This window comes from Bactrocera oleae, chromosome 6, assembly GCF_042242935.1.
Source record: "Bactrocera oleae isolate idBacOlea1 chromosome 6, idBacOlea1, whole genome shotgun sequence".
In the NCBI taxonomy this organism is placed as follows: domain Eukaryota; kingdom Metazoa; phylum Arthropoda; class Insecta; order Diptera; family Tephritidae; genus Bactrocera; species Bactrocera oleae.
The window spans coordinates 46,206,711-46,232,407 of NC_091540.1; the positions used below are offsets into that span (position 1 = coordinate 46,206,711).

The following is a 25,697-nucleotide window of genomic DNA, read 5'->3' on the forward strand; positions in this document are numbered from 1 at the left end:
CGAGGCAAAATGACGAAAATTATCATGTATGTTCCATCTACATGCATTAGCGGTTGCTTTGAGTAGGCAATTTCGCCTACTCCCTTGTCTACCGGACACTTGGAGTAGCCGTTGTATTTTGAGAAATATGTAATTCATGTCAAAACGCTTTTGGCTTTATCCCCAAATAGTATTTATGGCACCCTAAATCTAATAGAGCTGATCTCTTGTAAATCTGTTCTTTCATAATTAGGTCAGTTGCAGCTCGCTCTCTCTAGACTGTCACATTTCCAGCAAATGACTGTTATGTTGAGTGGTTCCAAAAGAGCTGCTTAACAAGCCGTTTGGCATACACAGGTGACAAGTGTGTACAAACAAAGGTATATACTTAGATATCCACATAACAGTTAGAATACCACTCAGGCGTATCTTCAGACTGTGGGATTAGGTGATAGACGTGTGTTTACTGTTGAGCTTTAGCCCAAAGCAAACGACTCAATGATACACACACACTTACTGTGCCTGCAAGCCGTGAACGCAAGTACGTTCGCATATATTTAAATATGTTTTCCACAGATCCGTGTGTTTGCCTCACATGGTACCTAGGCAGCTTCGAAGAAACCCCACAATCAGTTGTTCGCCACGCGCGGTACCAAGCAAACACGCGAGCGCTGCCAGTACACGTTAAACCACTACAAATGAACACTTGACGGACAGGAGTGCATGTGTGTGTGTGAGTCTGCTGTGAAAATTGTGCAAAGTGAAAGTGCGGCAAAAATAAGACAAAACTGATAAATCCCTTAAGGATACAATAAAAATGTCAACAGATAATCTCATCTCAATGGAGCAAACCCGCAGCGTTGATCCGCCACACGCTGACTACACGACGAACGTGAAAACCTGCCCCAACGCCAACAACAACACTATCCACATGGATGCTGCTGAGCAAATTGAGTTGCAGGATGTTGTTGGACTACCGAGCAATGGTAATAATAAGCACAGCAATGATAATGGGCGTGCTAGGAGCAGCAGTGTGAATGGCAACAGCGGCGCCGAGGGAAGTCCTGTTGCGAGTGGCGCCGGCAGTCGAATTGCCATCACCGACATTTCCACCACGCCGCCGCGCACCGCCTCAACGCGCAACAGTTCGGAGCGCAGTTTGCCCCTGCGCAGCTACAGCAAGTGGTCGCCCACCGAGCAGGGTGCCACATTGGTGTGGCGCGACTTGTGCGTCTACACGACGGGCGAGCCGAATGGACCGAGCGGTGGCGGCAATTTAAACAAAATGAAGCGCATCATTAACAACTCGACAGGTGCGGTGCAGCCGGGCAATCTGATGGCGCTAATGGGTTCCAGGTGGGTGGACATATGTATACGCACGAGTAACGGTACTGTTTGTGGCGCGTTAAGTGAGCACCCGTGTGTGTGTTATGGTTTGTGCTGCGCGCAATAAAGGACTCTTAACTTGTCACTGGTGATTCGCACCTTCATCAAGATTGCTTTTTGCGGCTTTTTGGTGACCAATGCGTGCGCTTTATACACCAATGGCCTAGCGGCAATATACGTGAATATGTGAACAGCAGAAAATAATTTTAATCTTCATGAAAATGAAAAAGGTCTAAAATTTCATAATCCTTGAAGTTTGAGTGTTTGTTTTTCCTATCTCCGATCTCACAAATACTTACACATCTGCACTGAATGTGTGAGATAAGCTCATTTGATAATCTAACTAGTTAGCCCTGAGATGTTTTCGCTGTTTGTTTGTTTTGCATCAAATTCCACTAGACAGTCGTATTAGATTATGTATTGTAGAATCAGTGAAGTGAAGAAATCAGTTGACGCTTATGTTGATAAGCGTTTCGCTTGTAATTAAATGCACAAGCAAACGAATTTGCAAATATAGAAAGAAAAAGTGCAAATAAAAGTTATTTAATTTGCTATAGTTTTATGCAAAGTAAGTTTAAAATTTTCCACTAATATTTCAAAATCTTCCGAGCTTCACATATAGTGACAGTCTAAAATAACTCGATTTTTGGGAATTAAAAAAAAATTAATTTTAAGGACATATATTTTAAGAAAGTATATACTTAGGAATACACAGTAAATCTGTTAAAGAAAAAAATTAAATACTTTTCAAAAAAAGGGTGCTCCACAGCTGCAGTGCTCTTGAAAAACAAATTCTCTACTAGAAGATACTGACCATCGTCAACATACGAATCAAATTGCTTGGTCATTGTACGGAGAACTATATAAGAACATGCAAAAATTGTGATCGTGATTGGATCATTTATTTCAGAGTACTCACTCAAGCATATTTGAAATATATCGTTTTGAGAAAAACGCGATTAAAGATAAACTGATCGAGTTGATTGAAGTGAACGGCTATACTTCTGACTGCACTAGAACCCTGGAACTCAAAAACTATTTTAGACATCGATTTATTTAATGCCAGTATGCTATTTTTAAAGCTATTACCTATCGATACACATATTAACGAATTAATACGAATTATTTAATTACATATCAAGTTATTTAAAAAGTAAAGTATTTCACCGTTAACCGCTACTGCCGTTTTCTGTAAGAGAGTTTCTTGACTTCGCACAATTTTCTTCTCCTTTAGCTTTGCATTTGTTGCACAAAATGCGGTCAAGTTTCGAATTACATCTGCACTACTTATTTATATGGCTTCTGGTTAGTCAGCAAAAGAGTTAGCGTTCAAACAAGAAGTCACTGGCTTTTTATGCCGGAAAATAACTGTAGAATAATATATAAAATATAAAAGAGTTTTAAACGTACTCTGTATTCGTTAAGTTTGACAAAAACGAGTTTGATTTTTTTTTGTTAGAAAATAAATTTGAAATAAAACTGCATTGCGAGAGTAAAAATATATTTTATACTTACAATCGAAATAAATCGCCTGAGAGCTTGTTTTTTTAAATATAACATCTGTTAAATAACTGAAGGCTATATTTTGAAAAGCTCTAGTGAATACTAGAACGACTCACAGTATAGCGAGCGCCCGTATTTTGGTCTCATACTGTGACTCCTTTAGAAAAAAAGCAGTAAATATCCAAACCATGCTAGAAAACACTTAAACATTTAATCTGCGTTAAATGAAGAGAATTCTCTAAATGCCATAAACATAAGTTACTTTTTTATTTATGCTCTAACATAAGAGATAACGGTTGTGATAAGCACTGAAAGCAGTTGAAGCATCATAAAAATTAACAACCTGAAAACATGAGTGATGCCAATGAACAGCGAGCGAACGAGCAAGCAAGCAAACAAACTCGAAAAGCAGTTAGATAGTGAATATGCAGCGCTTCTGTGAATGCACCGAAAAGGCCATGCAGCACGAGTGTAATTGTTGTCAAGTGCTCTTCAATGGCGTGCGCCTCCGAGTGTGGCAAATGTTCGTGTATATAAATAAAATTTGTTTTATTTACTTTTTGCATTGCAATATGTGTGTATGTACATATATGCGTGTTTATGTGTGGGAATATATAGAAAGATTTATATATGCGGGTCAATGTATTCTAAGTCTTTTATTATACCCTGAACAGGTTATATTAAGTTGATCACGAAGTTTGTAACATCCAGAGGGAGCCGTTAGAAACTCTATAAAATATATACATAAATGATAAGCATGATGAGCTGAGTTGATTTAGCCATATCCGTCTGTCTGTCCGCCTATCCGTTCGTGTGTATTGTGTATATGCAGTCCCTCAGTTTTTAAGCTATCGAACTGACACTTTGCACCTGTCCCAACTGAACGATTGGAGTAAAGTGCTTGCATGGAAAACTTTTTAATTTGACGAGGTATCTTCACGAAATTACGCACGAGTTATTATATAATGCAATAATATATTATCTGAAGAAATTGTTAAAATCAGATCACTATATCATATAGCTGCCATACAAATTGAACGATCGTAATCAAGTTCTTGTAAAGAACCTTTGTATTTGTGAAGGGTGTTGTTGCACCGAAGCTAACGTTTTACTTGTTTTCATATGATTTTTATTTACACACTCATACTTATATGCACTTCTAAACGGCAATTCAAATACTTCACTAATTACTTACATATACATATTTACAAATGTATAAATATAATTTACTTACATTGACAGTGGCTCTGGTAAGACGACACTGATGTCAACACTCGCCTTCCGTCAACCAGGTTAGTAAATAAATATTATATAAAACACATAGAAAAAATATATTTGAAATCTTTAGGTATTAAATTTTCATTAGGGGTGCCCATTTTGTGGTAAAGTACTTTAACTGTTATATTTAATAGGACCGAATAAAATAAGGCGAACTATCTAAATTAGTTCTAAATTGATTTCTATGAATCAGCCGTACAGAAGTTCTGTTATTTGCGTTATATTGTTATATTTTCGGTCCAAACTCATTGAAATTGTAGAACCCCAAAAACAGATAACCCAATTCCATTGATTATATATAGTGATGGAAACTCAACCATATCCATAATGCCAATGGCAGTTTAAAGTATGCATAATTAATCTATGGAGAACTTAGAGTGGCAGTTCGATGTTCTATCGTTTTTTAAACCCAGTATTCTACAATATAACGATTTTTGCTATTGTAAATCTGGAAAAAACTGTTTTCTGTCATAAATGGGTAGCAAGCAGGGTTGCAAATATTGCAATAAAAAACTAATTGAATTAACATTTGAATTAAATTTAAAAAAAAATAAAATTTAATTTTTAATGCAAAATTATTTAATGAAAAAATTTGCAACCCTGGCAGCATGGCATAATTTTGTATTACAATTGAAAATAAATTTTTTCAACAAACTCTACCCTCAAACCTAAGCGCAAAAATATGTAGTAACAAATTATTAAGAACAGGACACCGCTAACGTTCGAACTTACCATGAACCTCATTTAACTAACGCTGTATATCTTGCATGTTCATGGCTATGTCTAAGATAACACAGATATCGCTTATTTCCGTTTGCATTTAACTTTATCTCACGCATGCTATCTTTAGCCGGCACGATTGTTCAAGGTGATATCTTAATAAACGGCCGTCGCATTGGCCCATTTATGCATCGCATCAGCGGCTATGTGTATCAGGATGATTTATTTATCGACACTTTAACCGTCCTGGAGCACATGACATTCATGGTGAGTAGACGCAGCTTAAATTTATTTAGATATCCGCTTTAACTATTGTGACTCCTACTCCATGCAGGCACATCTCCGTTTGGATCGTCGTGTGAGTCGTCGTGAACGCAAGGAAATTATAAACGATCTATTAGAACGCACCGGTCTTCTGTCCGTTGCACATACACGCATCGGTTCCGGCGATGACAAAAAAATGTTGTCGGGTGGTGAGCGCAAGCGGCTGGCCTTTGCCGTAGAGCTGCTTAATGACCCGGTCATCTTGTTCTGTGACGAGCCCACCACCGGTCTGGATTCGTTTAGCGCTCAGCAATTGGTGCAGACACTTTACGATCTGGCCAAAAAGGGCACCACTATATTGTGCACCATACATCAACCCTCCAGTCAGCTTTTCGATATGTTCAACAACGTTTTACTCTTGGCCGATGGACGTGTGGCCTTCACTGGTTCGCCACAAAATGCGCTCAACTTTTTCGCTGAGAACGGTTATCACTGTCCGGAGGCTTATAATCCGGCGGACTTCTTGATTGGCGTATTGGCCACGGATCCGGGTTATGAACAGGCCTCTCAACGTTCAGCGCAGCATTTATGCGATATGTTTGCGGTTAGCGGCGCGGCTAAACAACGCGATATGTTGGTTAATCTGGAGATTCATATGGCTCAAACGGGTGATTATCCTTTCGATGTGGAGGTAGATGCTTTTCGTTCAGCCGCTTGGTACAAGAAGTTCCATATGATTTGGTATCGTGCTTCGCTGTCGTTGATGCGTGATCCGACTGTGCAACGTATGCGATTTTTCCAAAAAATTGCTATGGCCGTTATTATAGGCGCATGTTTTGCCGGCACTATAACGGTCTCACAGCTGGGAGTGCAAGCCGTGCAGGGTGCACTGTTTGTCATGATTTCCGAAAACACCTATCATCCAATGTATTCCGTTTTAAATGTCTTTCCACAGGGATTCCCACTATTTCTACGCGAAACACGTTCTGGGATGTATTCCACGGCACAATACTATGTGGCCAATATACTCGCAATGGTAAGTGAATAAACCTACTTACCATATATGTCATGCATTGAACTTCGTAAAATATAGAGTGATTTTTCGGTTTTTGTAAGTAAACGTAATTCTGAGAAAAGCGTTTACTAGGTATGTGAGGTTTAACCCTTATAAAAACTTTTTTTCCGGCCTGTTTGTTCAGAAGAAGCCTTTTGAATATTTGTCATCCGTTTTTGGATGAGAGGAGTAAATGATAAAAGCAATACCGATAGTAGCTAAATATCCAATAATTTTAAATGGATCTATATAAGAGATACTCACCTTTGTTGTTTTTAAGCGAAGATATAATGTTGATCCTGAATACCAAACAAAGTTTTATGTATGGATATATCAGAGCTGATCTCAATCCAAATTATACCAGAACTAGTTTGAGCTCATATCGCACAGAATTCCATTTTAACTACAAAACTTAATATTTTCTGAATAATTGTTCCTATTATAGTCACTTAAAAGTGACAGTATAAGCCGACGTTTTGGTCTGTAGACAAATATTATTCTGAAAAGATTAGTCTAGGATATTCTGTCATAGGCACTGAGACACTCTTCTAAAGCATATTCTTATGTTAAATGATTGAGATAGCAATCGACTTTATTCTCTGTAGATTTTACAGCTTTTTAATGGTGTCATAGTTTATTTAACAGTATTCCTTTTGAAGTGGAACGTACTTAATAGTATATAGAGAATTCATGTATAGTTTACCACCTTTCCTTTGGTTTTAGCTACCCGGAATGATCATTGAACCGTTGCTGTTTGTAATAATCTGTTATTGGATAACCGGTTTGCGTGCCACATTCTTCGCCTTCAGTATAACGGCCATATCAATTGTACTGGTTATGAATGTTGCAACAGCCTGCGGTTGCTTCTTTTCTACAGCGTTCAACTCAGTTCCTTTGGCCATGGCTTATTTGGTGCCCGTCGATTACATTTTCATGATAACATCTGGAATTTTCATTAAAATTAGGTGAGTTGCTGTCAGTGCCCAATGTACTTACTTGTCTCGCATACACACACATATATACATTTATTTGGGTTATAGTAACACGTATGCAAATAAATATTTAATGAGGCATGTGTATACATATGTTTGCCGTTAACTTGCAGCACTTTGCCAATGGCGTTTTATTGGACACAATTCCTGTCATGGATGTTATATGCAAATGAAGCTATGACGATTGCACAATGGTCCGGTGTCCAAAACATAAGTGAGTATGAATGTGTATATTAATAAAGTTTACTTTTAAATTAACACCAATAATGCTTGAGTGTATTCATATTTACTTTGAGTTATTTGCATCATATTTGCGCGATATACGAGTATATACATATGTACTTTCTTTACCTCGTAGTAGGGGTGGTATACTTGTATATTTTAATAATTTTCCGCAACAATTTTGGAGATAACTATTTATGAATATAATAATATGAAGATAGGAAAAATTGAGAACGGATAATTTACATTTGCACAAATAAAAACAATATTTGAACATATTAAGGTTTAACTGCCGAACCATCATATTTCGTAGCTCTGAACTAACTTCTTATTTGCGAGAATAATATAACTTTTGGAGTAACACAATTTTGCTTTTTTAAAATTGAAAATTAATTAAAAATTACATAGAACAAGAATTCGAGTGCATTGAGAGTAGCATACTCTTCACAAATACGTACCATACAAGAACTTGATTTTGATCGGTCAGTTCGTATGATAGCTATATGTAATACGAAAATGTTACTAAACGGGATGGCCATTTAATTTCAAAAATATAGTTGCGGTTGATAAAAAAAAACAATATGTAACAAGTAACGAAGGGTTCCGAACATTTTATGCTCTTGCAACTTGCAAGGATCATATCTTGCCATATAAAGTACATACAAGGTTTTAAAATACCTTTACCTTACTTTGTATTGCAGCTATATCTAATAGTGGTGCGATATCGGCTGTGAGGAGTTTCTTGAAAAAAATGAAACGTGTAAAACTTGGCTTAAATCTTATGAGGTCATTGTTCCTTTTGTTTACATTTTATTAGGTTAATAACCCTTTTGTTTACATTTAGCCAAGTCAACAACCTTTGTTTACATTTTCGGTCAATGACCCTTTTGTTTACAGATCATATTGTCAATTACCCCTTTGCCTACATTTTATTGGGGCAATCACTATTTTGTTAACGATTTATGGGGTCGATAAGCCCCTTTATAAATTGTTCCGATCGGATTACTTTAGCATATAGTAGATGATCATTTATATATATATATAATTATGGTATCTTACAAATTGACCGCAACCGGAAGTTAAAAAAATGTATATTAGGTATATCTGAGAACGTGGTAGTGTTGACCCTACTTTATCTATTATTGGCATTACTTATTATAAAATTAGCATTACATATTATAAACCGAAAAGTAAAAAGTCAGCTATAGGCACTGGAGTCCACATCTTCGGTATCTGGGAAGTTGAACAGTTATGGTCCAATTTTGATCATTGTTAGACCTGAGATGGCATACCTTAAAGGCACTATTTGGGTTATTCCGATATATTCATTGGTGCTTGATTCATATACTGGAAAGTGAAAGAACCATATAGAATTTAAAGTAGAGTTATATAAGAAGTAGGCGTTGTTTTTGTTCGATTTCGCCCATTTTTACACTGTCACCTAGGATTGTCAGGATAATGTCACCAACGAGTTTGGATGAAATTAGTTAAGTAGGTCCGGAGATAAGGGTTTTCACCTAAAGGTGAACGGTACCACGCCCCTCGTTCAATTCTGATATCGGCTTCAATAAAGACCTCTTTTACCATATTGGTTATAAAATTTTATGTCCCTGACACATTTCTTTATTAACTTACCACATTTTTAGTAGTTTTTAACAAAATCGAGGAGTGGGTGGGTTTATTATCAGATTTTACCTATTTTCACACTGTCGAATGTGGAAAAGTGTTTAATTATGGAGATATACACATTCGACTTATTAGGAGCTGGCACCACGCCCTCATTTTGCAAAAGTATAAAAATAATATCTGATATACACATACTGTCCTTAGTTCAATCTATTTTTGGGGTTGCCGTATTAATTGGAAAGTACAAAATAAAGAATGGGAATTAATGGAATATATAGGAAAAAAGTGGAAAGTTAAGCTTTCTTACTATAAAAACTTTTTGCAAATAATACATAAATTAAAAATAATTTTAAGTTACTAATATTTTTTAGATGTCAATGACTTAAAGTTTTAATTTCTTTTTGACAATCTATTAATTAATATCGAAGCGTTAAAGCTAATACCATAAGTTGTATAGAATTGCAGACCGTATTAAATTGACTTGAGAATCACCCCAAGAATATACATTCGTCTATACTTATGCAAACACTCTGAAAAAAATTTAAGCTTTCGTATCAAAAATCACTTTCACACATACTTAAAGTTTACCTTCAATTTCTGTACTTGATTTATAACTGAAGTATTATTACCCACTTAGATAAATCCTACTTTAAATCAAATTTCTATTTCTTTAATGGTTTTCATATTTTCATGTTTGGCCAACCTTAATTTGGCTCTCCCTTCCTCACCTCGCTTGCCCTTCAACTTATGTAAAAGTCTTGTTTACCTTCGTCCATAATTTCACCTTAAATTTCAACGTATTTGCCGAAGTTTATATATTTTTTGCCTTTAATATATTCGGCTCGAAGAAGTCGCCACTGGTCCATCATCTGTGCTTGTAATGGCCATTGGTTCTGTGTATTTTTGCCAATTTAAAATTTACTTAAGCTGCTTTGCCTTATTTGCATATAAGCGTTGCCACCCCTACAATTTTACCACACTTTCACTCACACCTGTAGCACCAGCGTCCCTACATTTTTAATTTGTAATTAATTTTCTGTTTAATTTTTTTTCCCTCATTCCACAAATATTTTCTTAACCTGCTTTGCAGCCTGCTTCGAGGAGAGCGAGAACCTGCCGTGCTTCCACACCGGTCAGGATGTGCTGGACAAATACAGTTTTAATGAGTCGAACCTTTACCGAAATTTGCTGGCGATTTTGGCTATTTACTTTGGCTTCCACATTTTGGGTTACTACTGCCTGTGGCGTCGCGCTAAGAAGATTTAATATTTAATGGAGCGTCAACCGCCGAAAGCTCCGTCGCTGCGTCGCTACGGGGCGAAGCTGAACGCAAGACTTGTTGATGTAGGCGCGTGGAATTTCACCCCTTCTATTTTATTGCTTAGCTATCACATACTTTCTACAATAATATTTTTATATTTACATTTTGCGCGTAAACTGTCTCCAATGTGCTTATTGTGCTTATTTAAATGAGATTTATGGCCATCCAAGGTGTGTATTATTTTCCTTTCGCACTTCTGGTTTGGTGATATAATTGTATTCACTTCTTGAAGTTCATGAAGAAGGTCAAACAAATTTGGAAATTATTATGATAAATAAACAAAACATGGAATTCACATTTAAATAACTTCGGATTTTATTATCTAAAACGAAGGTACTGAAAGAGCAAGGTATGGTATTATTGTACTATACTTAAACAACTTACGGGAAAGTTTCCAAAAAGCTATACCTAAAACTATTTCGGAGTTGAAAACAAAAAGTTATACTTTCTCCGACACTTGGTGACCTTACAAATTCAGAGGTCTATAAAACAAACTTCAACAAAATAAAATGAAAACCGTTTGCCTCTCCCAAAGCCATTGAGATCATTCTTGGCAATACAATTGTTAAGGACAATCTTTTGTGATGCGAGAACTGTTTGATTTTTAGTTTAGATAAAGCGTCTTGAACCCATCATCGATCTGCTTCGCGCTGATACACCTAAATAACTGAGGGTGTGACATTTAAGAATATCTGACATGGTCTTGCAAAGAAAAAAATGTTAAAATTATCCTACTTCGTCTCTCTCCAAGCCATTTCTGAAGCAGATTTTCGTTAGCATTTTTAGTCAGACCTCGATTTCATGATCAACAAGCTAAAGGCTAGTAGTGCTGTCCTATTATCGGAGTGGAAAGTCACTTCTCTGAAGAAGGTGCGCTACGGCTCTGCTTGCAAAACATTGAAATGACACGGATACCTAAACACCCAACAATATACTCCTCACCAACGTTGACCCAACCGTAAAACAGCTGACTGGCCCTCTCTTACGCCGGCTTCTTTCCACCAATACTTCTATCGAAAACATAAGAGTAGAGAAAAAACAAACAGAGTTAAGCTCGACGACGCTCCAAGTAATCCGGAATGAAGTCAAAGTGTGCAGCGATTCCGGAGCGTTTAAGCACAACATTATCTAGATGCTCAGCTTCTCTGAGACTGATAGTAACTTTTGCGGCACCAGACATGCTGATGAGAGCCGCTCCCAAGCTCCTCAGCGTGTGTAACTCTATAGCAGACTGCTGAGACTATCGGTTAACATGTTCATCAATAGTGGTGCATCTGTATTTTTCTTCACTAATTAAATTAAACTAAATTTTTTTAAATATTTTAGTTTCTTTATTAATTTGTAAATATTTTTAATTTTTAATTAACAGTACATTTAATCTTAAATTTAAAATTTCTTCATTTATAATACAATAGTACTTAACAGTTAATAAACATTATTGCACAGACATTTATTTATAAAATGATACAAATATAGATAACTTTTATATGAGTTTAAATATTTTCCTTGTATTCTGCACTTAAATTATATAATATAAACATATACACCAATATAACAGTATTATATACATACAGATAAGCTAACATACATATACTATTAATATTATTCTATGAAATATTAATTTATATGAAATATTTGTTTTTGCAAACTTTCATTTGTGTGTCTGCCATATTAATGAAAAATTATTGAAATTCCAAAAAAAATATCTAGAAATATTTTTTAATAATAAAAACAAAGTTATGGGATAAATAATTATTTTTTAAAAGCGCAAATCCGAAATTAATTGCTTTGAGAGTCCTCAACAAATTGTTTTGAAATTTAGATTATTAATTGCTAAGCATTTAAGCTATGCTAAATATCTGTCAGTCATTCGTGAGGAGATTTTTCGGAAAACTCGCTGGAATTGTATTTTATTTATTTGGTTCAGTCATACAAATGCATACCATATTCATACATACATATGTACAATATGTATCATGGAAAAAGCGTGAAATTCTCTAATACAGTTGAAAATCTCAGTGACCAAACATTTATTGCCTGCACATACATACATATGGTATATACAAATACACATACGCACGTACATATGAATACAGATATGTTTGCCTCTCAACTCAGGCATTGTGTGGCCGCAATGTCATAGTGTCCGCTATTCATTTCAATTAGTTTATAAAACACTAATTAAATTCCATTAGCTGCTGGTCACACCTCATAGACATTTCAGCAATATCTAAGTCAGCAGACACTCGACTCGACTCTTGTGCTGCCTGCGAGCGCATAACTCTGTTAATTGAAACTTTTAATGGCCACCAAATATATATTGAAAATTTTTTTATTTATAAAAAAACCTCGCTTTAGCCATCGTAATTTCCAGTGATCGAATTTACATATTGTTTCAGGAAATCTGATACAGCCACCATATGTGTCTTCCAGAAGAAAACTTTACAGTGTTTACTTCTGTGATTTTGTTAAAAAATTTATATAAGAATACATAAAGAATGGTCTCAATCGAAGAATTTCCTCATTGCAAACAGTACCATTCACGGGCCAAGACCTCTTGTTGCTGCTAGCACGGACAAATTGAAAGGTTTCTTTGTAAATTTGTCGGGATAAACAGCATCATTATGATGTGTATGTATTTGTATTTCGAGTTGTAGTTTTGAGCCCTACAGATTTCGTAACTGTTTCTGAACTGGTGCGAAACGGATGTGAAATAGAGCAGGGGCGATCTCTGTATAATTATTTTTCTACGCGACTGAGTGGGTTGAATAGGCGAAACTTAGAAAAGCAGTAAAGTAAGAAAAATGTATTGAATAAGCATTGATAACTTGTCCGGTACTAAATAATACCAATTTTATTCAAATAATTTCAATGGCTTCTTTCAGCAGGTTAATAAAAAATCTAAAGAAAATTCACTTCATGTGTTTGCGCATAAATTTATTTGACTTAACATCGAGGCAATTTTTATTATACTCGTATTCTAGTAAATAAACGCATGTGCACATATGTATATGCTTTATTTATATATATATACTACTGGTACATAGATACAATCACAGTAAGACATTTGGTAATTTAGACATATTTTTTCTATTTTAGGTGCTTTTTTGTACATTAATGCTTCGATAGCGATTTGTTTTGTTGTTGGTGTTTTTTACAACACTGATTACTAGTAATTACATTTACATACATTTATTTGCATAAATTATTTTAATAAACAACTTTTGTTTTTTCGGTTAAGACTTGAATTTGCATAATTCACAATTAATTTGATCAATCAAATCAATTTATGGTCTCGTAAATAAAATAGTCATTTTTAACCAACGCAAAGCTATAAGTGGCATAAATAATGAGTACAGTGTGCGACAGCCAAATAAAAGGTAAAAATATAAACACCAGGAACAAAGTGCTAAGGGTGTAAGAGAACTAATTGAGACAACGGCTTTATTAAGTTTTTATAAGTCATATACTATATTTTGTGTCAAATTGTGTGTTTTGACCAATATGAGTAATAGGTATAATATAAATTAGGTTTAAGCACATACTTCGTAATAAAAAATAAAATAAAATAATATCAAAACAGTTCCAAAAAGCCAACAAAACTCATTTTAAACTTTTCTTATATTTGCGAAATGAAAGAAAAAATTGTTGTTTGAAAAAAGTGTGACATTTATTATCTTGAAAGCTCAGGAACCCACTCACTTCATTATCTCAGAGTTAACTGAAATTCTTATTGCTAAGTTCGGTTTATACGTCATTTTTGGAATTGCGCGAAAAGTTCCGGGAAGAACTTCGACGACAAAGTGTACTTTTACACAAATGTAATAGTACCATCATGGTCTATATGCCTAAAATAAATATGTTAAAAGTATCTCTGCAAATAAAATAGTTTATGAGTTTATTACAAGTAGGACCATGATGTTGGTAAAAGTCGTAAGCAGAAGATTTCAAGCATATTTCGGATCTTGAATCTCTATTAAACAAACAGCCTTCTAAATAATCAATCAGCAATGCAACAATTCCACACAGAGATACACATACCTAATTGTATTTGTGAAGTATTTGTTTCATGTAACCTTTCATTTGACGCACAATGTAATCACTCGTTGAAGAATAGTTGCATAAAAGAATTTCTATTTTCACATTATAATAAATTGGGTGCAGGTATGTATGTGTATATTGATGTAAATAAATGCAATAACCGAGTATATAAAAATTGAATAATATGCATAACATATGTACTTGTATGTTTGTAAGTATATACAATAATTTGTAATTTATTTTGTACACATTTAATTTTACTAAATCTATTTGCACACACAACCGTGCATGTATGTATGTGTGTGCACTCTTTTACTATAAACTTAGATATGTTCTTATGTAAGTAGGTGTATTTATGTTTGTTTCTTGTGGAAATGAACGGTAAATGTTTCGTATACAGCCGCAAATTGACAGAGTTGCATTTTTTCAATATTATTATTTACTTAAATTTGCCTAAAAAGAGCTTAGCTGCCATAAATATTTTAAAGCTAGTTTTAAATAGTTAATGCTTATACTTATTTAACACACATACATACACGTAATTATAAGTATATAGTATAACTGTTTAAATACTTAATGAATGTGGATTTTAATTTAAAAAACTCACTTATTAATGCATTTTCAATTCACTTTTAATACAATTTGTATCCGAATGCTTATTAATACTTTTTGGAAACAATGATTTTCAATCATTCTAATAACAACAACAACAAACAATTAACTACTCAAGAATCACAAAACATTGACTAACTTAAATTAACAGATCTATACTTATAGATATTTATATATATATATATGTATCTGTCGTTTTATTGCAAAACTCTCTTTTTTAGAAATGAAAGCCTTTCATTGGCATCAAAGCATTAAAATACTGATATATGGGTTTCCTGCGTATTATACTGATATTAACTGTATCGAAATTACAAAGATATAATATAATTGAAAAATTTTATCAATATTTGTTATTCAAGATATTACTTAATCAAAAAATAAATTTTGTTTGAATTCCATTACAATTTTGGATATTTTTTTTTCATATAGATTTATTCGATTATTTTATTGTTTAAAGCTTAAGTTTTAATGTTTTGCAAATTCAAAGTAGGTTTGAAACCATTTTGCTTATAAGTTATTATATATACATATGTAAGTATATAATATTTACAGTTAATTTGTTTTTAACTTTTAATGAAAATATAAGATAATATTATTCGATAACAAAATTATAAACTTTTATGGGATATGTGAGTTATACATATTGTATATATTTACAAACACAGACACTGCCATTTTGCATAGAAACTGTTGTCAAATAAACAAATTTAGCTCTATATGTATATTTCGATTTGCTGTACCTATAACTTTGAGGAACCTCAACTACCCTCTTATTAACCATTAAGAAAGGTGCCTTGTGAATAAAGCGCATAAATCAGAATCACGTAATTTAATAATTTTTAGGACTCTCAAACCTTTAACTTTGCATAAAGTTAATAAACTAAGAATTGAAAGCCTACAGAGAAAAATATTGCCATAAAAACACAATTCTGGTCGATTCAACACCGGATCATTCAAAGCTCTGCGGCGCCGAACTACTTTCTGTACAAGAATAGAAGAAAGTATTAGATAAAGCAGTGTCTCTCATAACCTATTCTCTAATTTCTATATTTCTAATATGCAAAAAGACTATTGTTTACTTTTAGATCAGTAATAGCATTTTAACTTTGTATCGTTAAAGCGATTACAACAAATTGGGTGAATACCGATTAACAGCTTTCTTGTCACTAATAAAGACTAAGATCTCGTTTTAGTAACTAATGAGAATTTTTGTTTTTTGAAACCACCAAAATTTTAAAATTCCCGTTATTTTCTGAACAGACCTCGTACATTTGTAAAACGATGCATTAAATAAATAGTCGACGCACTCGTGACTTGGGTCACTTACCACTATGAGATTCATAGTATACTCAAGTCTTTAACAACTTCGTTGATTGTGACACAAACATAAACACCGAAAGCAAAACCGAGATCGAAAACCAATATATTATAGAATAACTTTCCACTATATAGGCAACTATTAAACAAATTTTGCTCTCGATAAATGAAGTCATCTCTTGATTTGGTGCCACCAAGTCTGGTGGTTTTGAATTAGACCAATCTGTGAATCACAGACGATTTCTTAAGTGATTATTTAGCTAACAAAAGGGGAAATATAAGGGAAACTCATAGTAAGTAAAGTAAACTAAGGTACAGTAACATCCAGTTGGCTTTTATGTACATACACAAATATAAATCTTTAACAATATATGGCGCATTTCAGAGTATTTCACCGTATTTCAGAGATCTCTAGTTAACTAACCACTAATGCAGAAGAACATTGACCTATCACTAAGTATGCATGTAAGTATATTTTACATCCTATTCAACTAATGTACCTGCACTTTTCCCTTTGCAATTTGATTACTTTGTTCATTATATATACACGATCGATAATTAGACTACTAACTTAAATAGCATTATACATACTGCATTCTTCTTATTTTACTTAACAGTATTTGAACCACTTCTCTGTACACTAGCTCAAACAATAACATTGACAACAATTACATTTTAAATGCCAACTTTGGAAAATTTACAGCAAATAACAGTAAACTTACAACTTGGTCTATTATTTCTATCACTTCATCACCCTCCAGCTCGGTAGCATTATATCCGTGGCTTAAGTGCTCACGTCCTGCAGCATATAGGCGATCGTGCTGTCGGCGGCCGTGTTGCTGCTCTCACTGCTGGAACTGGCGCCGTCGCTGCTGCTGCTGCCACTGCTACTGAAGACGATCATACTCCGGCTGTTGGGCAGCACGAATACTTCGCTGCCGGTGAGACCGATGGGGCTCATCGACTGTGAACTCCTGATGGGGCTGCGATGTGTGTCGACGCGCTGACGACCCGACCAGTCTTGTGGACGCTGTTGCGGACCATTATGCAACGATTGCTTATTGTCCGTTGAGTGTTCGGCGCTTTTATGGGCGCTACCATTTGTCCACGGAGTATTATTGGAAGTGCCAGTTGCTTTTGTTATTGGCGTTGTCAAAACAGAAGTGATGCATTCGTCAAAACTACGCAGCCGCGTTGTCGTGGCGATCGTTGTAATCGAATTGCGTTGTCGGCCGGCAAGTGTTTCTGTACGGAATGTGACAACGGTTTCCTTTTTCAGTTGTTGTATTTTGGAGTCGCTGGGTCTGAGATTCAATTGTTGCTTATTGCTGAGGTCCGACAGACTTATATTGTTTTTCAATAGAATTTGTAGATTTTCAATGGAGTCCTTGAGCGGCGCCTTGTCGCTGTCATCTTTGTATTCTTCTTTAAGTTCGTCGACGTATGTGCGCGGCTGACTATTGCTCCGTCCATTCGTCGAGTTGGCGGACGTGGCGGTATTTAGGGAGCCGCCCCCCAAATTACCCTCCGTAGAGTTGTCCATGGACGAGGAAGCAGTCTTGGCAATTGCGGGCATTACGGCTATTGTGACCACACTGGAGCTGCTTGACATGGTGGGTGTGAGTGCTGACGTCGAGCTGGTTGTAGCGCCGAAGGAAGATGATATGTTGTGCTGACGACAGAGTGACTTGCGACGCTGCGCCGTGGCACTCTGCATGTAGGAGTTCAACTCCGAGTCGGGTGAAAGATCGTCGCCAGAGTCTGTGCTGGTCTTGTTGGACTGACTTTGTATAACGCTGAGCGGCTCAATCGTTTCGTTGGACTCCTGCACTGTGGGTGGCAGTTCCGGTTTCTTATCAACGAGCTCGGTGTTACTTGTTTCAGTTTTCTCTTGCTGTGGCGAGGTAATTGGTAGACTAGTTGTTGTGTCAATGAGTTTTTTGTTGTTTTCGACACTTTCAGCTTTGGTCTCACTCAGTGTCGTCACTGTATTGAAATTTCTCGTAGTGACTTCCGGTATTTGCGTCGACTTTCCTTTCAGAAAATATGTAATCATAGAGCCTTTACCCTTTACATTGACGCTGCCACGACAGGTGAGCTCAAAGCCACGTCCAACCAATATTTGATACATTTCTTGTGTCACCTGCATGAGAAGCGAGAGGGAGAGTGGCGAAATAATGTTAAATATGAAAGTGTGTAAATTGTGTAAATGTGTTGGAAAGTTGATTGGATCTTTTATACATTAAGTCAACAACAATGATGGGAAAATGTGGGCAGTATTGCAATAAACAATGTCACTCATACATCCCTGGCCCTCTGATGAAATAAATAAATAAGTGGGAGTAAATGAGTTAGCCTCGCTGTGAGTAAATACAGCCGCGCGGGAAAACAATAAGTATGTCGCAGATGGTGCCAGAAAGCAAAAATGTCACGTAAATAACTAATATGACATGTTGACTGTATTGGATTGGTTTCGTCAGCACAAATTGAAACCGAAATGTAAAAGTCTTTATATGTCATAAATATGAAAGTATGTATATACGACAGGCGTGTGAGGATGGTTTACGAAGAGTAATTTAATGATTACTTTAGTTTATATGAAAAAGTGTTCAGCAGAATCATATCACATGATCAATTATGCGGCAGAACATCAAAATCGCTTTTCATAAGATTTTATGAGGAGATATTGTTAAAATTTTAACTCAAAACCCTTTGAATATTAAATGACCACAAATTAGTATTCTATAAACTTTGTTATGAAATTTTTTTGTAGAAAAAAAATTAAAATGGCAAATAAAGGCGCATAATTACATTGTTATTATATCAGATCAGATCATATCTGTAACGGTAAGTCTGATACCGGTAAGTAGTACCGAAGCAAATCTAGTACCGTTCGCAAATTCGATGAATGAAAAACAAGAAACAAAGAAAAAGAAGAGTGCTTTTGGTATTGAAATATAGGCTTCAGAGAAAAGATTTTGCGGGTAAGTAGTTCCGTAAACCCTTTTAACAAGTATATAGAAAATTTGACAGATCGTCTTATATTGCTCAAAGAAGTGAAATACCTATGAGCGCGTTGTAGCCATTACAAAGTTTTTTTTTCAACAATTTGAAACGAATACGAAGATATGCTTCACTTTGACGAGATATATTGCTGGCCTAATTATTTTTCCCAACAAAGCAGTTGAACTTACAGTACATATTTTCTCAAATATTTGTGGGTGTATATATGTACGGGAAATATTAAAGCTTATTTGTTGCCTTAACCAAGAAGTTCTTTGGATGCAGACCACAACAGAATTAATTTATGTGTGTGATTTGTGCTTTGCACTTAAATGGGAATACTTGTACCTTATATACGTTCATACATATATATATATAATGTTGGCAGCTGCAGATAGCCAATTGTATATTATATGATTCATCGTAGTAACTATTTGTTAAGTGTTTGTTTGCATATACGTGTAAGTATATTTCCTTCCTTTCAATTCATTCACTTGTATTGGATACATTTATTATTCACAATAGACAACCGACAAGGGCATTTTCTTTTGTATTATTTTACCTTATTATAAATATTTTATCTTGTTCTAACTATTCAATCCCGCTTTTAAACAAATTTTTGTATATTAATTTTCACGTTGGTGGTGATTAGCTTTCAGACGGAAGTATTTCTATTGTAGTAAAAGGAATCATCACGATATATGTCTTAATTTTCCTTGAAGGATAAGTACGAGTATGTATCAGAGAAATACTATTCAATTCATGTGACTTTTTAAATTCGCCGACGAGCTTTTCGGTGGTCGCTCCTTTGTGTTAATTACACGTAAGTGTATGGAGAAAAGGAAGAAAAAGAGATGTGTGTCAACAACGTTTGATCCCAAAGCGCTTAATATCGATCAAAATAACCGTCTACCATTAGTAGCTATGGAATGACGTAAAGCTGATTTGTTCAAAAGAGTTATAACTTACGATTTACGCAGCTATTAAGAACGTTATGTTAGCAAATGAGTGGCTGGATAGCCCTAAGCTAGTAACATATAAGTAAATTAGGATAAAATTCAGCAATTTTTGAGCAAGTATATGTTCCTGGTTTTACTTTAGACTATAATATCTTAATATTGATTTTGCGTGACCTTTATTATAAAAGGTGATTCAGTTTTAATAATACATTCCTTGTGAAATTTGATATTTTTTGGAAACATTTTTGGAAATCGTTACCTGTATATGATCTGGTAATCCAGTGGAATCCATGCGCGATGCCACATTAACAGCATTACCCCATATATCGTATTGTGGTTTACGAGCGCCAATAACACCGGCAACGACGGGACCGATATTGATACCTGTTGGAAATGAGAGCCAAAGATTTTCATATAAAAGTTCTGTTTATCAATGAGGCTCCTTCCATTTATAAATAATTTACACCATAATATTTTCTTTTAATAAATTTTATACTTTTTTGAATTTTATCGTAATTTATATTTTACAACTATTTAATTAATTTGGAACTCTTCTTACCAATTCGCAAGCGGAAATTATTGAATGAGTGCGTGTTAACCTCCTCGATTTTGTCGAATAACTGCAGCGCATACTCCGCCATAGCGGTAATATGAGCGAAATTCACTTGATCACAGGTGTTCGCCGTTAAACCAGAAGCAGCCATGTATGTTGCGCCCGTACTCTTGATTTTTTCAATATATCTGTATAGAAGGTACGATATGATAGAAAAATATTTTTTTTATTTAAAAAATACATAAAATAAGGTGAATAAATTGTAAAAACAATTATTTATTAATTTATTTAGGTATTTGTAAATAATTTGATATTTGATATTCATTTCGAGGATTAATCACAAAACTTGCGACGTACATGCAAACACCCACCTACTCAGGCCAGACTAAATTAAATTATTCTTAAAAAAATTCACGCACACATATAAATAACTTGATGGTTTATATGTAAGCGTGAATATAATTCTGTGCTTAAAACTCACCGAAAACGCTCCTCACTGAGCAGTTCATCGAAATCGGCGATAATCTCGTTGAGCAAACGTAAGCATTCCACGCCTTCATTGTTGCCCTCGAGCTCCACGTAGAACTCCGAAAAATTCGGAATTGAGGCAAATAGTATACACACACTATCGCACTGCTCGTGATAGAGATCCTGCGCGTCGATTGCGAGTGGGTGTGGCCAATAGTGACAGCCGGTGTCGACAATTGGTGCGATGGCAATGATGGTGGCATTGTGTATATGTATATGATGTGGCGGTGTTAACGGTCCATCAGTGCAGGCAACCGCACACAATACAGAATATGTTGAGCATAGCGGATGTAACCGTGCAGTTGTTGTGGATTATTCGGCATTTGTTGGCGTTAGTGGCGTTCATTGAGTGGCAGCCAAGTGTTGATTGTTGATTTAGTGGTCGCAGCGCCGGTGGTGTTGGTGGAGGCGAACATGGAAGTGTTGTAGCATCATCACACATACACACACATGCACAATGGTTGGCAATTGTTTGTTTGCCAGCGTAGGGGTAAAATGTAAATAAAATAATATTAATATTTATTGTGCTCAGCAACGGAGTGACAGTTATGCCTGAACAATTCGTATGTGTTTTGATTTTATACTTTTCTGCATATAGAAGTACTATATGTTTTATTTGTATGGCAATAAAATTACAACGACGCCAGGAAGATGCAATCGGTAACCTAATTTTGATTATTTGTTGGAGAACACCGGAAATAAAATGGAAATTAATGCAACCACGCAGTATGCCTTTTGCCAGTATTAAATTGAAAGACACTTTGTTTTGTTGGAAAACAAAAGGAAAAGGCTTGGAAATCCGTGCTTTCGTGTGTACCATTAATACTACCTACAATAAAGATTCATGAACATACTCTCTCCTTTATAATTTATTAATACATTGATTCATGGAGCCTTGTCTAAAAAGAATATTTGATGAAAGGACTTCTGATGTTAAATTTCTGAAAGCGCAGTAAGGTAGTAATGTCTCTATAACACTTGGAAAATTAGTTAATATTGAATTGTTATACTTAATTCGTAAAAGTATTGAATTTCCTAACCAAGATAGTACGGAATGACTTTATAGAATCTGTTATAAAAATTGGACAATGGGCGTGACACTATCTACTTTGAAATACTATACCACATGAACTACTACTAGCAATTTCAACAAAATTTTTTATCTAACATTATCCTGACATTTTTATTTTACAGTAAGAAAAGGGTTTTAAGTTCTATCTCTTTTACTTAACAGTATATAATACGAGCCAATGAAGATATCGCAAAAAACATTTGCACAAATAGTGCCTCTTACATAAAAATTGTTGAAATGAGACTCAAAATTTTCAGATATCAATATGGGAATCTCAGTGCGTATGTCTAACTATGGTGTATACCCAAAATATCTTTAAGACATTTTAATGAAACAACATATTTTCCTGATAATACTGTGCGCTTTGTCAACTTTGTTTACGGTAGGGCATTAATGACGTTAAATTTAGTTCCGAGGTGGACGACAGCGAGGTATTTCGAAACGTCTTTTTTATTGTGCTAGCTGAAGGGTATTTTAAAGTTTGGAGCAGAAGTATATAATTCCGTCAAACCATCTCAAAAATTAAAGCCAGTGTAACACTGTGTCTTTTAGCAAAAATATTTATATGCCTTAAGGCGGTTTAATTTGATCTAAAGGATTTATAAAATATTTTTATTATCAACACTGAACTTAGAGATGGCTTGCTCAGCACTGCCACACAATTTTATCAAAAATGTCGCATCACCTTGTGTATTTCCTGTGACCTTTCTTCTATCTGCTAAAATTTATTGTCCCCAAAGAAACAATTTTAACATAAATGCATAGTTTTGGTTATGTAAAAATGGCATTGTGGTGATGGAAAAGGTAACATATATAAATATTTATATGTTGCAAGTACTTACGTCGATATTTTTGTCCCGACTCAAAAAATGTTCCGCCACATGCACAGGCAATATATTCTCCAGCAGCTTGCGATTGTACGCCTGCAAATGTTCCATGTCCTCTTTCTCCTCTAAATAGCATGAGGTTGCAACATCACAGGCGGGTGCAGGGTTTTCCGAAACGTCGACGAAGCATAAAAGAGAAATTTGAAGAAAAATATGAATGAAAATATTTTTGTGTAAATATGAGCGATGGCAAAAAGATCTTAAAAATAAATATAAACGAAGAAATGCTGAAATGCGCACCGCTGCACAATATTCACGCATTTGTACATTTCTTTGTACTTGTATGTATGTTTATATGTTTCAGTTTGCATGTTTGACGCTGTTGCTTGGCTGCATCAGCATTTAAATGTTGCGTCAAGTTGAGCAAATATATTCGCCGTTGTTGTTGTTTGGATCGCCCGAAGGATTCACTGCATTTCAATGTGGGGTACAAGCGAAGGTCGCACGACGCACAAGTATTGGTGAATTGGTGGCTGCATTGATGACATGAATGACGACGACGATGCTGCTGAAGAAATGGCTTACAGCTGTTGCCAACCATGGTTGGTTAGTTACTGTTAGACTGACTCTGTGGCTGACGGTTTGACTGGCTTACTGAGTTGACGGTGGGGTTGGCTGCGTGCATGCAAATTAAATAAGAGTTCTTGTGCTGCAGTTATGCAAAACGAACGTCATAAATAGTTGTCAGAGGGAATGCAATAATGTTGTCGCTGCGACAACTATGAGCGGTGCAACAATAATAAGCGTAACGCACGACAGCTCTTTGATGCGTGGCAGAAGTCGCAAATAATTTCGCGATTCGTTTTCTCATCCAGTGTTTTGCCATGACACTTTTATTTTCAGTGAAATCTTTATTTCTTCGTTTCTTTTTGGTTCGTTGTGACAGTTTGCGGAGCTGTTTTACTAGTTGCTGCTTTGTAGCATGGCGCCCGTAATTGAATTCCAATAAAAAGCGTGAAATAAAATCAACTGTAAACAACGCAGCTTAAACAACAAATGTGCTTCGAGAAAGCGGAGTACACCATGGCGTATACGCGACACCTAAATATTTAATACGATTTGTCTGTAGGTACTGAAAGTTTGTGTAAAATTCAATTGTCGCAACTTTCGCAGTGTTTGTGCTACAATGAAATCTTAATTAGTTAAATGTTGGCATTCTACGTGGCAGTTCAAAATGTTCCCAATGCTTAGAACAAAGTTTTTCGAGCGAGAAATCGCAGTGCCAGAGAGCTTTGATAAATATTTAAAGCAGTGATGTAGAATTTTATGGACAAACGAATATAAGTAAGAGCAATAAGAGTAAGTAGTCTTACTTGCAATAAACTTTAAAATCTGTTGGATTATTTATTTATATACAACGTTGTGTAGACTCAGTCAAAACATATAAAATCAAGGGAAAACGCTTTTCGCTTCTCTAAAATGTTACAATAGTATATGTATTGGAAATTAGTATTGCAGTTGTTTTTAATGTTTTAGAGCTTTCGATTAGCTTCTAGTTGAATATCCTGCGAATAAAAGGAAAAAGCTTCGCCTTACAGACTATTGACCTTTTATTGATGATTTTTAGTTGTATATGTATATATTTCATATTTCAAAATACTTCCAGCGCTTAACTTTTATAGTTTTACACTTGGTCAACCACACTTGCAAGCGTATACCTGATTTATATGCGCAACAACTTTTGGGAAGCGAAGTTTGCAATAACTGTAACATGGAATAGTAAATAGTCAATAACTTTACCACTAGAGTCAACTGTTGCAGCTATTAAAATAGTGTTGGAACTTTCGCTAAATAAACAGTACTTTAATAAGTTACGTGTACGCCTTGTTGTACTATGATATTAACTCAATTTACGTATGCGCCATGCTGCACTATTTTGTGATTTCACCGCTACAACAGAATTTCTTTAAAGTCATTGAACAAACTCTTCAAATAACAAACAACATTCATCAGTAATTTGAAGCAAAATTCCTCGCAAATAATTACTTCCATTTCGCTGTGTGTCTTCGCTTACTCACCAGTGGCTTGTAATTTCCAAATGAAATCAAGACGATAAGTGGCCTCTGTCTGGTGACTGTGAAAAATCAGCGCCAACATAAATGCAAACAGGAAAATGAAATCAATTATATAGCGCAGCAGAGCCTCTTCCATGCTGGTTAAAGACAACGTTTCGACATTGTCAAGTCGTGTGCCAAAGGCAATCCGTTCGTTCAATAAGAATCCAACAGAGTTGTTGGTGATAATTATGGGCATACGGACACGTGCCGTTTTGCGTTGCAGGCAAGATGTTAATTGTTAAGGAGATTACAGCGTTGATAAATAGTAGGATAGCAGATCGCAGGCGAGTGAAATAGTATATGAAGTACATGTGGAAAAGAAA

The 25,697-nt window shown here is 35.3% G+C and overlaps 2 protein-coding genes and 1 long non-coding RNA gene across 3 annotated transcripts in view; 1 reads left to right on the plus strand and 2 right to left on the minus strand.

The window, feature by feature from the left end:
- Positions 1-594: 594 nt before the first annotated feature.
- st (ATP-binding cassette transporter scarlet) lies at positions 595-10,651 on the plus strand. The gene is made up of 7 exons (XM_014240348.3): positions 595-1,335; positions 4,111-4,160; positions 4,997-5,133; positions 5,201-6,166; positions 6,908-7,149; positions 7,290-7,390; positions 10,115-10,651. The coding sequence occupies exons 1-7, from the start codon at positions 797-799 to the stop codon at positions 10,288-10,290; spliced, it is 2,211 nt and encodes a 736-aa protein (XP_014095823.2). The 5' UTR covers positions 595-796; the 3' UTR covers positions 10,291-10,651.
- On the minus strand, positions 2,402-3,070 carry LOC138857816 (uncharacterized). The gene is made up of 2 exons (XR_011397013.1): positions 2,881-3,070; positions 2,402-2,733 (listed from the first exon to the last, which is right to left on the minus strand). It is a non-coding gene; the product is annotated as an uncharacterized lncRNA (long non-coding RNA).
- Positions 10,652-11,731: 1,080 nt separating the features above from the next.
- Positions 11,732-25,697, minus strand: part of LOC106620232 (uncharacterized) — a 100,227-nt gene continuing 86,261 nt past the window's right edge. The window contains exons 23-28 of the mRNA XM_036372201.2: positions 25,336-25,469; positions 23,273-23,382; positions 21,312-21,481; positions 20,837-21,018; positions 20,537-20,661; positions 11,732-18,458 (exon numbers count right to left, since the gene is read on the minus strand). Of these exons, the coding sequence (XP_036228094.2) occupies positions 17,100-18,458; positions 20,537-20,661; positions 20,837-21,018; positions 21,312-21,481; positions 23,273-23,382; positions 25,336-25,469 (2,080 nt within the window). The 3' untranslated portion in view covers positions 11,732-17,099. The remainder of the gene's footprint in view (positions 18,459-20,536; positions 20,662-20,836; positions 21,019-21,311; positions 21,482-23,272; positions 23,383-25,335; positions 25,470-25,697) is intronic.